This window comes from Indicator indicator, chromosome Z (genome assembly GCF_027791375.1).
Source record: "Indicator indicator isolate 239-I01 chromosome Z, UM_Iind_1.1, whole genome shotgun sequence".
NCBI classification, from domain to species: domain Eukaryota; kingdom Metazoa; phylum Chordata; class Aves; order Piciformes; family Indicatoridae; genus Indicator; species Indicator indicator.
In genome coordinates, this window is record NC_072053.1 from 54,837,110 (window position 1) to 54,850,970 (window position 13,861).

The 13,861-nt window shown below is 37.7% G+C and overlaps 1 protein-coding gene across 1 annotated transcript in view; it reads left to right on the forward strand.

Annotated features, from left to right (window-relative positions):
• The window catches only part of AOPEP (aminopeptidase O (putative)), a 226,758-nt gene that overhangs the window by 95,705 nt on the left and 117,192 nt on the right, over positions 1-13,861 (forward strand). The window contains exons 8-11 of the mRNA XM_054397593.1: positions 317-506; positions 2,297-2,406; positions 6,748-6,850; positions 6,969-7,076. Of these exons, the coding sequence (XP_054253568.1) occupies positions 317-506; positions 2,297-2,406; positions 6,748-6,850; positions 6,969-7,076 (511 nt within the window). The remainder of the gene's footprint in view (positions 1-316; positions 507-2,296; positions 2,407-6,747; positions 6,851-6,968; positions 7,077-13,861) is intronic.

Genomic DNA, 13,861 nt, shown 5'->3' on the forward strand with positions numbered 1-13,861 from the left:
TATATATAAATGCTTCTATTGAAATAAGTTTGTTTCTTAATTTGAAAAAATATGAAACTTTGGTTTAAGTAATAGCTGTTTAATGGTTGAATAATAAAACAACTGCTTGTCAGAATTTTAGTTTGATTTTCTGCCAACCAATGATAATGTACAACCTAATTCCTAAAATGCCTAAGCTATGGACTCAGTCATCATATAACTTGCATACAGTAATAAGAGGCTGACCCAGTTAATAAAGCCTATATATTACTATGGCAATACAATGCATGTTATAATAGGTCAATAATGTATTTTGTCACTCATTCCTGTTGTACAGCCCACACATCATCTTCCTGTCACAGAGTGTACTACCAGGGGGGAGCCATCTCTGTGGAACACGACTGTGCCACGAAATTGCTCATGCTTGGTTTGGACTGGCCATTGGTGCTTGTGATTGGACTGAAGAGTGGCTAAGTGAAGGGTTTGCCACTTTTTTAGAAGATATATTTTGGGCCAGGGCTCAACAGGTAAGGTGATGATCTATCACTTCTCAATTGGATTATGTGGAAATCAAAATTATGTACCCTGCTGTGAGTTAGATGCAAATTAAACTTCCTGTGCTATGAAGATAATTCTTTTAAAATAACACTGAAGTTTACATGGCTAAGTGGATTTTAAAAAAAATACAAAATGTTTCCTGATGCACAGTAAACACTAATCTTTTCAGGGGTGGAGGTCAGTGTAAGTGGGAATGGGAACATTTGTCAGTTATTACTTTCCTGCAAATGTACTACTCAGTTACTAAAATCCAGCTAATGAACAAATGCTGTGCATTCTTTCCACTTGTGCTGTGCTCCTGAAACTAGAACGAATGAATGAAATATTCCAGCAGCCTAATGAAAATAGTCTGAGTTTGTCCAGTGAATATCCAGGAAGTGTACCTCAAATCAAAATGGAAGCTGATGAAATAAGACAGAAGAACTTAGATGGTTTTCCTCTTATATTGCCCATATCAGAGGCTTAGAAATCATTGTCTGCCTGAAAGCGAAAACCTCGTAAATTGCATGTCAGCTAGTAAAGTGCTATTCTGATCCAGTTCTTATCTCTGTGGTACCTCTGCTGCTTCCAGCATTTCGTGTGTTAGTCATTTCTTCCTGTTCTTGTGTCAGGCCTTGGTTCTATCCCCTAAGTGTACAGAGCTCCATCTGTGGAAGAGCAGGTGGTTCTGGGAACTGACATCATACACTTTTCCAAGACTCCATTTGATTAAGCATCAGACATATTTATAGCACTGAACAAACCAGAATTCCTTGTTACTTAGTGTGTTTCTGGAACAAGAAAGAGAGGAAGGTTATCTAAACTCTTTGCTTTTTTCCTTTATGGTCCTAAAACTCATCGCTGCCCTTATATTGATATCAGCTCTCTGCTGTGAGCTCTTTATCCTAATTCTAAATATTTGTGAGTCACTTGGAAGCACTTTCATTGTAGTAGACACTCTTCCACGTAGATGAATGAAAAGGAGTAAGCAACAAAATGGGGTGACTAGTGCCTCTGTTAATTAATAAAGTCAGAAAGTTGTCTCTTTTTTTTCCCTTTTCCTCCCCATTTTTAATTTTTTAAAATTATTATCAAGTAGCTCTGGTGCTGTGTGATTGTACAATTGGAGGATTATGAGTATATTCCATAGTGCCTGACAATACCTTCAGTCGTGGCCAAAATACTGGTGTAAAGCAGGATAAATAATATTAGCTGCTTTCCCTTTCTCCCATCTCCCATATTTTGTTATAATAGAGAAGCATAAATGAGTTGTTACTTGTAAGCTGACAACATGGCATTTATTTCATAAACATGCATCTCTTAAAATTACATAAAAGGGGGGAAAGACAAGAGGGAGCTTTCATGGATGTGACAGAATAGCAGGAAAGAAAAGCAGCTCTTTGCTTTCAGACTGGGAAAAGTGAAGATGCTAATAAAACCACTACAACAGGTATCAGTACTGCACAGTCAGTTCACTTATTGCCAGTCACTAAAGGGAGATCAGCAGGCCCATCTCTCTCCTTGAGCAGAACTATTACACTGACTATTGATTTGATGTGCACAGTGAGGCTTCTGTTTTCGTTAGTGCTGCTCTTCACTCTCATAGCAGCAACTGGGGCAGTTTGTTGTTGGGTGTTTGGGTTTTTTTCATGGATATTGCTATGGTTTCCTGCATTGTCCACACATTAGAGGGCAACAAAACAAGTTTCTTTCTCTGAAAATTATTATTGCCTGTTGGGAAGGAGCAACCAGTGATCTGTATTTTTTTGTGTGTGCTAAGCAGCTGTCACATGATGAAGTAAAAGGGCAGCAGGAATTGAAAGCTTTACTTCACTGGCGCCGACTCAGAGATGAGGTGCAGAACTCTGAAGAAGAGCTGCAAGTTTTAAGGTAATGATATGTCAGTCTAATCTTTGCTCTTGCATGTTCTCTCTCCTGTTTTCCACCATTTTCATCTTTCAAAAGATACACATCCAAATCATCTGATTAAGTCCATTGCATTTCCTTATTTCATTCTCAAGAAAAGTCAAATTAAATTGACTAGGTTGTTCATCTTCTGTATAATGCAATTACTTTTCTCTTTATTTAAGAAATCGTTCCAAAGACATGGAATTTAGTTTGGTATAAAATGTCTCTAAGCAGTTTACAAGACCCTCCATTCATGGGAGAAAAAGGCATTTCCTGAAAAAAGTTTACTGTTTGAAGCTGTGACAGATTAATTTTCTGTTGCTGAAGATAACCACATACAGGAGTGTTCTATCTAATTGCCAAGAGGAATGAAACCAGAAAAAAAAAAAACAAAGGAAAAAGCATAATGAGCTATATAAATCTACTTTCCCTTTAGAAATGGCTAATGATATTTAAACAAGATTTTGGTCTCGAGGTACCAGATGCTGAGCTCAAGGCTTCTTCTTACATAGTTAAAGATAATAGATTTAAAAAAAAAAAAAAAGGTAAAAAAAAGGTCTTGCTTTGCTAATGATTAATAATCTGGGCTGTTTTCTGATTAGTGTCTTGGGAATCTGCTATCTTGAATCGCAGCCTAACATCTCCACTGCTTGTCTCCCCACAATCTTTGACCTCCAATCAGCTCTACACTGATCAAATCATGGAAGCCTTTCTGCTGCTCAGAAATGCACGCAATACACACAGACTGTCTTAAGCAGGATTTTACTAACACATTCTTAGATAGATGTAATTGAAAAGTTCCCATGATACTCAGCTGAGCTGTTTTAGTGTTAACGTTTAAAAATTGTTCTTGTTACACAGCTGAAACATTGTTTATCTCAAACTTCGTGGTTGTTTTTTTTTTATTTCATGAAGTGGAAATTAAGAATTAACCACTGCATAATCAACTTTTAAATGTTGTCATTTCATACATTTTCATACATTCCCCCCTTCTGTGCTTTCCCAGTAGGACCTAAAAGCCTTTTGCATTTGGGTACTAGAAATAGTTCTCCAACATAGAAATTCCTCTCTGTGGCTTCATGTCATCTGAAAACATTTCATCAACTGAATAATTGTGGTCGTTAATTGATTAGTATTATTTCATGCTAATTGATGGACTGTGTGTCCTACATGTAAGCAGAGTAAGTGAAATCATACACTTGCAAATGTGAAATTTGATGATAGAAGTAAATACAAAAGAGAGCTTTTTAATTAGCTGCCATGCAGGTACTGCCATTGCAAGTAGTGATTGACAGAAGGTTACATTTTTGTTTGTTTTAAAATAAATTATTTTTAGATGCATTGATTCCTGTGATATGAGGCTTACCTGGATGTATGTTTTCCACATTCAATGTTATGGAATCACATCTGTCATCCTTTGTGTTCATTATATACTTTATTAAAACATGTATGTGGTGGATATTTTTTAAATTGTTTTTCTGAAGGCCTGAGTTTGAAACTTAGGATGGGATTGATTTATCTCTGCCAAGGGTTAGGGCTGGCCCAGTAACAGGCACTCTCTATTAACCACTATCCCTTTCCCAAAGAAGAAAAGAAATAAAGAAAGAGAGTTATGCCTTGGAAAAGGAAAATGAAACTGCTTTAATGAAAATAATAACAATAAAATTAAAAGCATATAAAAACTGTATCAAACCCAACTCACCTGATGGCAGCTGATCAGAGTCACCACCAATGCTGTGGCAGAAGTCCCAGACTAGACTCAGAAGCTGGATTGTGGAACTGGATTCAGCTATTAATGGATTGGGATAGAAGGTAGAATGCCCAGAGTCCTCTTCAGAAGAGGATCCCTCAGCTTTACTCTGAATATGACATATATGGATTGGAATACCTCACCTGTCCAGTCTGCTTCTCTCTGCAGATGTGGCCTTTTACTTTCTGCACCCCAACACAGTACACAAGATTTAGTGGAGAATGCAGTCTTCATACCAGTCCTTGGTACTCCCTAGAAACATGGAGCATTCTCACTACGGGAAGCAGATAATGTCTGTGAAAACACACTGTTAATTTCAGAAAGTGCAGTTACATAGGAAAGACTGAGCTGAAAAGTAAAATCACTGAACAGAACTAGTTCTGTTCTAACTCAAACCAGGAAAATGTGAAACTGAAACTTTAGCTTTCTGCGGACTTTCACAGTTAGCAGACGTTAGCCTCTGTAATAAGCATGCTGCTTACCTTTTGCATAGTGCTATTCTTGCTGCTAGTAAAAACAGAACGACACATTGTTTCTCGTTTGCCTATAATGTACACTTCAGGAGAGGGACATGATGCCAGGTTGGAATTCTGGCAATCTCTTCCTCTCTGATGTCTCTAGTTTCTTGTGGTTATATTTAAGGACTTTCCACTGGTTTCAATCAGACATAAATATTCTCTACTATTTTTGTGGCATGGGCTTGAATAGTTTCTCTCTTTGCTTGTTTGCTGTTACTTTTATTTTCCTTTTTCCTTCTGAAATTATGTCCATGTGCTTTCCAGAGTTGGTGTATAAAAGAGAATATTTCAGTCTTGGCATTGCACTGGTATATAAAAAAGAGTATTTCAGTCTTGGCATTGCACTGGTTTTGAGTCAGTTCTGATGTTTGTTCAAGGTTATGTTTTTATACAAGGATATTAAAAGTAAATGAAAACTGTTTGTTACTTTTTGCCAGTTACAGCAGGAAGAAAAAAATCAGCAAACCCACTCTTCTCGAGCATAAGCTTATTCTTCAATTAGATTTTTGTTCCTTGATGGACAGTCACAAATTTTTTGTGCTTTCTTCTGACAGCACAAAAACTGTTCCCAAATTTTGTCAGATAATCTTATTAATTTTTGCCCCAGCAAATCACACTTAACTGAAAACCATTCAGCAAACTGATCATCAGCATAATTCTATTCATTGTGGATATGATACTATGTTACAGTAGCATCTCATAAGCTACCTGTGAAAAAAGAAGTCAGTTACCATAGGATAAGAAATCAGTCATTTATCTCTATGTTTCAATGCTGAAGGAAGATACTCCTTGAAAGAAAATATGAACACGGTAAAGAACTGTGTTAAGAACAGTCTAAAATTGAATCTATATTTTATCAAGGTTTTCCTGTATGAAGTAGATTTCATGTGCACTGGTCCTAAATACAGCACCTAAAGAGTGTGGGGGGGGGGAAGTTTAGCACTCTGGACAAAACTCTAATAAGAAACCATTACACTGATATTAAAAAAAAAAGGAAAAATACTTTTCTCAAAGCAGACAATTGAGATGAAAGAAATTTTATAATAAGGATTAGGTGGCATGAGAAGTAATAGGGATTAGCTCGTGAGAAGTCTATGAATTATGTGATTCCAAGAGTCTGGTATTGCGTTGTCCCTATTCTATAGAAGTGAGGGGAAAGATGTCTGGTTTCCAAGACGGGCCATTTCAAAATCCACATTTAGAACTGAAAAGGTTGTTTCAGTCACAGGATTAGATTCCTAAGACAGGCATTTGTTTCCAGACCACTGTTAGTTGGGATGTTTTCCGGATGGAAGAAAACAAAGTTACAGGGCTCTTCAGTACTACACCTGTGATGGCACTGCTTATTGAAAGCATATCTTCTCTGTCATTTCACTCTGTGCTCATGAGAGCCTAGCTTTCCACACTTTATTGCTGTAGAGTTGTGACATACAGGATAGTATGCTGCATTTTTAAAAAACGGAGTTAAGAAATAGGTTTGTTCTAGATGTTACTGTCTGTAAACCCCAAACTTCTCTGTGTATGTGAAGGGCTTCCTCTTCTAAAACATCATCAAGATTTCTTCCAACCCCAAATGGCAAAATTAAAAACTGACTATTATTTGTTCCACAGTGTATTGCATGCAGATCAAAAAAGTTATTCTTGCAAATATAGTCAGGTAAGCTATTAAGCCAATGTCCAGGTATAAGAAGAGAAGTACCTCGTTGAACATAGTGACTTCAGTATCCCACTCTCCCTCTCTCTTTCCCTTCCCTTTTTCTCATTTTTCATAATGTGTCTGCACTGTAGAATGGCATGATCCCTGATGCCATGCTGAAAGACTGAAAAGAGTATCCCGACTTAGTGGTGGACCCCAAAATTACATTAGAATTATGAAATTAATTTCTCTATCTCTCTAAGCCAAGTTATTTACTTTGGGTGAAGAAAAGGATTCTACTAGTCACAGGTGTCACAAGCTACTATGCAATTCACAATGCTTCAACTATGAGAACTTGTAATGTATCAGGGTTTTTTTACTTAATTATTCAAGACTTATTTAGTATGTTACCATTTTAGGCCCAAAAAGGAGAGCACAGGACAAGTGAGTGAATCCGGAGCGTCTGTTGTCAAACATGGTCTTAAACCAGAAAAAATCTTCATGCAGGTTCACTATTTGAAGGTGAGTGTTGTCAGCTGGTTTTTATTGAAATTGCTTTACTGATATGACAAAGATTTCTTTCTTGTAAACGTCAGCAAATTCCTAGCATCCTATTTGTTTCTGACTTCATTTCTTGCAGGGTTATTTCCTTCTGCGGTTTTTGATGAGGACAATAGGAGAGGCTCAATACCTTGCATCCTTACGAAAATTTGTCTATCAGTTCCATGGGCAGCTTGTCCTTTCTCAGGTACTGTGCTTGGCATTGTTCCTTGCTTTCTGAAATAACAAATTAACTAAACTTTTGCCTTGGCTCTCTCAACTCTCAACCGCCACTTCTGGTTGTGTACAGAAGCAGTAGTAACTTGGCAATACTGGTGAAATTCCAACCTGCTAAAGGTATGCAGAACATTGGTTTTTCCGGAGTGATACATAATTTGGACACCCTGCTGGTATCTGATAATATAAACAATGAGTGATTGTTGGGGTTTTATTCAGATAGGATGCTTTGAAAACTCCATGTTTGTAGGTGCTATGCTGTCAAAGATAGAGTTATTTACCATACTGGAATTGTCTCCTGTAGTCTTTTAGCTCATGGATTTTCAGTTGTGATCAATCAGTCTTTTCATTGATATATCTCTGTTTGAGATAGAGAAGAAACAGAGTAGGAATGTTAGAAAAAACTTCTGTAAGTCGTAACAGTGCATGCACATTAGATTTCTGACTTTTATTTCCTTCCTCTGCATGCTGCTTCATTCAACACATATCATTAGGCAGTTTTGCTTGTGAGGACTTTCTCAAGTCAGATCGATGGCCCCATCACTGTGTATTACAGTCTTGTCACAGCCTCTGTATAGTTTTTCCCATCATGGTTCACACTTCTGTGCTTTCTAAAGCATTCCTTTACTGAAGTATTTATATTAATAAATCTAAACTTAATCTCTTAAACAAGGGATGTGTAGGATGTGCTGCTTTTTTCTTTCAGCAGACTTTCTTCAATAACATGCAGTGGCAGCCCACACCACAGGGCAGTTTTTCTCATAGGGATTTCTTCCCAGATTGGTGAAGGTTTGGTTGTAAAAATTAACGTTGAACTAGGAATCAGAATCTTCCTTCTCAAAGTCCAGCTGTGTATATTAATCACTTGAACCACTGATTAATCACTGGAACCAGTGATTGAACCAGCCTTAGTTTGTTCTCTTCCTGACATAAATTGTATGTAACTATTCTATGCAAAGTAGAACAGCTTCAAACACACTGAGTCAGCAAGTGATGACACAGTATATGGTAAATGTAACCACTGCCTGTAGTATTAAAAGGGAAACTGTCTTGTCCTCCAGTGTTTTGTTTTGAGAAGCTCTTCAAACCCGAGGTTTTAGGAAATCCTGTTATTGGTGATAAATCTAGTTTGCACCATGGCACTGCTGCTTGTTGGTTTAGTAATGCTGTGAAAACAGCCATTCATGGGGTGCCTATGACCAGTCCACTGAGCTCCTTATATTTAAAAACAGGCCTGAAACAAAAGGCATCATGTGACAGATACTTGGTATCTGTAGAATAGCAGTGTGATGACAGTAAGGGGCAGGTGAGGAGAGAGAAGGGGTATGAGTGAATTTGTGAAACCTTTCTTTTGGTGTTGAAGTCTGTCTTTCTGCAGTTATCGTCGAAATTTTTGAGAGGATTAAGCATGGTGATGAATGTCTCCTCCTAACACAGTGTAAAGGCCTGTGATTTTGAGGGAATGGGGTCTAACACTTCCCCATTTCTTCTAGCCACACTGATTCTTTGCTCATGCTCTACATCCCTTAGACATACACGTCTGTGGAGCCAGAGGGCATATCCAAGCATACTGAGGGGAACCGATGGAAGTGCTCACAAAGCTACTTCCCATCATTTACCAGCAGTCCTGGCTAAATTGAGATGTCCCAGTTGACTAGACACTGGCAAACATGACACCCATCTACAGGAAGGGCCATAAGGAGGACCTGGGGACCTACAGACCTGTAGGTCTAGGATCTAGGTGCCAGGGAAAGTCATGAAGCAGGTAATTTTAAGTGCTGTTATACAGTATGTGCAGGGCAACCAGGTCATCAGGCCTGGCCAGCATGGGTTCATGAAGGGCAGGTCCTGCTTGACAAACCTGATCTCCTTCTACAACAAAGTGACCTGCTTAGTGAATGAGGGAAAGGCTGCGGATGTTGTTTACCTGGACTTTAGTAAGGCATCTGACACTGTTTCCCACAAGATCCTCCTGGAGGAACTGGCTGCTCCTGTCCTGGACAGGCAGATGTTTTGCTGGGTCAAAAACTGGCTGGATGGCCAGGCCTAATGAGTGGTGGTGAGTGGGTTAAATCCAGTTGGTGACCTGTCACAAGGGATGTTCCTGAGGGCTCACTACTAGGGCCACTCCTGTTAAATATCTTTACCTGTTATGATGGATGAGAATATTGAGTGCAGCCTCAGTAAGGTTGCAGATGATACTTATGTGGATAGAGTGTAGATATGATTAAGGTTGGAAAGGCTTTCCTGAGGGATCTGGACAGGCTAGACTGATGAACCAAGGACAATGGTATGAGTTTCAACAAGGTCAGGTGCTAGGTTCTGCCCTTGGGTCACAACAACCCCATGCAATGGTACAGGCTCAGGGCAGAATGGTTGGAAAGCTGCCCTGCAAAAAAAGAGCTGTCTGAACCTGAGTTAGCAGTGTGCTCAGGTGGCCAAGAAGGCCAACAGCATCCTGGCCTGTATCAGGAATAGTGTGGCCACCATGAGTGATCATGCCTTTCTACTTGGCACTGATGAGGTTACACCTTAACGATAGTTTAGTTTTGGGCCCCGTGGTATGAGAAAGATACTCAGTTGCTACAGCATGTCCAGAGAAGGGCAGCAAAGCTGCTGAAAGGTTTGGAGCACAAGTCTTACGGGATTGTTTAGTGTGGAGGGGCTTATTACTACTTCTACCTGAAAGGAGGTTGTAGTGAGGTGAGGGTTGGTCTTTTCTCTCTAGTAACAAGTAATAGACAAGAGGTAATGGCCTCAAGGTGCACAAGGGGCGTTTAGACTGTGTATTAGGTGAAACTTCTTGACTGAAAGGGTTATCAAGCACTGGAATAGGTTCCCCAGGGGGATGGTTGAATCACCACCCCTGGAGGTGTTTGAAAGATGCATAGTTTAAGACTTGGTAGAATCAGATAATGGTTGGAATCAATGATCTTAAAAGTCTTTTCCAACCAAAACAATTCTGTGTTTGCATTTTTAATTCTTACTCTTATGGGGTGAAATGTATGCACATACATCCTACAAATAGCTCACAAATCTGTGGACTCTTTTATAACTCAAGTCAACTACACATCAGGCATAGTCAGTCTACTGCAGCAGCTCTGCCCTATGGAGGGACATTTAGTGTGTTAAGAGAGTTAATATTTCCACTGCTGCAGATGTTTCCTGCACCATATTACTGAGACATTCAGCAGTTACGTTTGGCACAGTGTATAAAATCCCAATGACTATATGAGCCTTGTCTACTTAAAGGCGTCCCAAAAATCATAAATATGACACTTCACTATTACACAGATGGAAACCTTTTGAAAATTACTGAAATCGTGAAACTGCTAAACCCAAAAAGAAACCCAATGTTTTAATCTGATGTTAGTAAAGGTGCGTGCATTTGGTGACAAAAAGTTCTCTTATTGCTCCTGGTTGTTGTAAGATGAGTTGTGTCAGCAGACTTCTTAAATACTGCAAAATGTCTCACTAGATTATACTACTAGTCATGATAGCTTGATTGCATTGCAATTGAACTGCCTGTCCAGCATTCTGCTATGAAATGTCAGTTTGCTTGGTTATCTAACTCTGGTCTCAAAAGATGAGATACTGTATGTTGTTTCTGCCTCTAAAACCAATCATTTTGGTTACTGGATAAAAATTTGTTCAGTGTTTTCATTTATGTATGTATGTATGTACTTATGTACCTGTCTGTCTGTCTATCTATCTATCTATCTATCTATCTATCTATCTATCTATCTATCTATCTATCTATGATCTATCTGTCTGTCTATCTATGTCTCTATTCATTTCTTTATTGAAGCAAGAGTAACAGTAAGGTTTCTTAGGCTACTTATTATTGTTTGTTTATGTGCAGTGTGTCCATAGCTATGTTAACATAAGTGAGAAAAAGATACTTTCCTTCATCTGAAGATACTTTATTGGGTGAAGGAAGAGCTGTGTACTCTGTAACTTTTACTGTGCACTTTTGTGCTTCTGCCTGGTTTCACAGCAGCCTAAATGCAGCTTCCATTGAAGCTGCTGGGAAGAGAATTTTACCATAATCCTTTTGTTAGATCACAGTTGTTAAAAATGCAAAGGAGGTAGGGCTATACCCACTTGTAAATGCATTTAATTTATTCCTACAAAATCTTAATAGGTAGATTTACGTTGGTGTCTGGAATAGGTAGAGAAGCAATCACAGCAGGACTTGCAAATGCAGAAGCAATGAAGTCAAGTTAGTACAAAGTTTATTATTCAAGTTCCCTCTTCAACAAATGTGCTGTCAGTGTTCAAGTGAATAAAACAACTGAAATAGAGGTGAAAATGGTAAGTCTGAATATCATAGTGTTGTACTCTCACCTTGTCCAAAATAATTGTAAAAGTTTACAACTTTAGGAATTGTGAGGATGAGGAAAGTAAAACCAATGAAAATAATTGCCCATGTTCTGAATACTAGTCTTGTTTTCAGTGGGTTTTGTAGTATTTTTCCTAGATGGCTGCAGGTGCAAGGAAATGACTTCAGATGTGAAACATTAATCATTTTGCCTTTTTCCTTCATTTTGGTTGTGCGCTCAGTATGTTTTTAATAGTAGTTTTTGTTTATTCTAGCTGAGTTAGCAATAGATGAGTAAAGCAAGTCTGGAATCATTGAGAAGGATTTTTAAAAAAGAAAAAAATAAACCCAAACACTTCTATTTTTCTTCCTGTGAGAGAATTCACTTACTAACTGCTTTGAATGAACTTTAAAAATAATGGAGTGTTACTGACGATAAATAAACAGAAGAGAGTGCAGAGCTGATATTCCTAACACAGGAAAAGCTGTTGTTCAGTTTGATACTGAAATAAGAACACACTGGGAATTGAATTGTTTGCAAACTGTAAGCTTCATGTAGTTCTGTCTGCTATAACAATGACCCAGGACCTGTAGTATTCATCCGATAGAGTTAGAATTTGCTATAGTAAAATGAGTTAACGATGCAGCACTTCAGAAAAAATAATAATTTATGCTATTCCTAGAAATTGTAAAGGTAGTTTTAAAGGTAGATGTATGGATCCAAGCCCACTGTGTATGCACCTGTACCAACCTGATTTACATGGGCATATACCATTTTCACCATTTTATAAAATTGGTTTCTATTAGCTTGTAGAACTGTTATAGCTAGAACTGGAAGTCTAAGCATGCAGTGTGCATATATTTTGATGTTTCAACATTTAGCATCTTTTCTTTAGATAAAGTTTAACTAAAAATATGTCTCTACAGTTTGGCCCCAGCTGTTCCATGCTTATGACCCGTGAGCTTGAGCAAACAGCTGTTGATATCAGTGGGGCATGGTGTGGACTCTGGCCCTGACCTATCCATAGCAGCCTCTAGGGCAGGGGTCTTTGCTTTCTACACTCTCATGTGCTTGGAAAACAGAAATAGATGGATCAGTTTTACTCAGCTTAAGGTAGTTTTCCATTCCAATTCTTGCCTACATTAACATATTCCTACTTTTTTGTTAATTATGCACCATGCAGTCTTTATTCACTTTTATGTATGCTGAGACAACCTTTAATTACTACATGATAATAGTCCTTTTTCTTTTTTTCTCCCAAAGACTTTTTCTTCATTTATATAGAATATGTTTTGCTCTCATATGAAGGAGATGCTTGGCATTTTGTTTTCTGTTTATTGTTCTTAGGCACTTTATTTGCCAGGCATATGCTTTTCTTTCTGTTCAACATTTCGAGTTTTCATAAGTGTAAGGCAATTTAAAAAAATCTTCACAAGGTCAGCCATTTTAACCTGAGATTAACTGTGTTTACAATGCTGAAGTATATGGCAATTGATTATGTATGGATCAGTTATTTACATTGCACATTTTGACAACCCATTGTGTTTGCATATAAAAATCTGACCAGCTTCAGATCACAGCTCTATTACAAATGTCTTGAAAGAGCAAACATATGAAATATTGTGCTTGAAGTATTAACAAAACTAGGTTAGTAAAGTTACTAACATGGTAAGGGGCAAGATTCTTGGGGTGAGAAAACTTGGGTTTTTTTTTATATATATAATAATTATATAAGATAAATTGTTCATTTTAAAGGAGAGAGAGATCAGAATGAAGTAGAGCTAGAAATGGAACTTGAGAAGAGGGCAGAGTAGTGAAGTTAAGAGGAGCCCAGACGTTTTATGATCATTTATAATACAGATTACTGATTAAGAAGTTAGTTAACATGTCACACATTTTAATGTTACAATATTAAAAAATATCTTGGTGTCATTAGTCTCAAGTATAAAGATCTTAAAAGAAGCAGTAAGTTTTACACATATAATTGTCTTCTATCAGGGAATTAATTCACCCATGCATCTGAAAATGTCTTGGACTTTTCTGACAGAGTGCACAAATTCTTCCCATAGCTGCTGAATTTACTAAGTCTTCAGCTGTGAAGTAGCTTGCATTTCAACTTCTGTTACAGTAGTCTCTCACTTCTCTGCTGACATCAAGTTTTTATATTTGCTTAGCTTCCATTTAGCATCTTTCAAGTTTAAAATTATGTGGCAGCTTGTTATGCATCCTCATTTGACATGAAAAAGGTAAATTCTTTAATTCTGACCAGAACAAACTGACAAGGGAGCATTATATTAGTGCTGAATCACAGCTCCAGCTTCTGTTTTATTTAGTGGAATGTATTTTAAATAATCAGAGTCAAATTAATTTTACATTGTTTTCTACTGGACAAGAACAACTGAGGGCTCTATGTAGAACTGTTGATACTTAACAT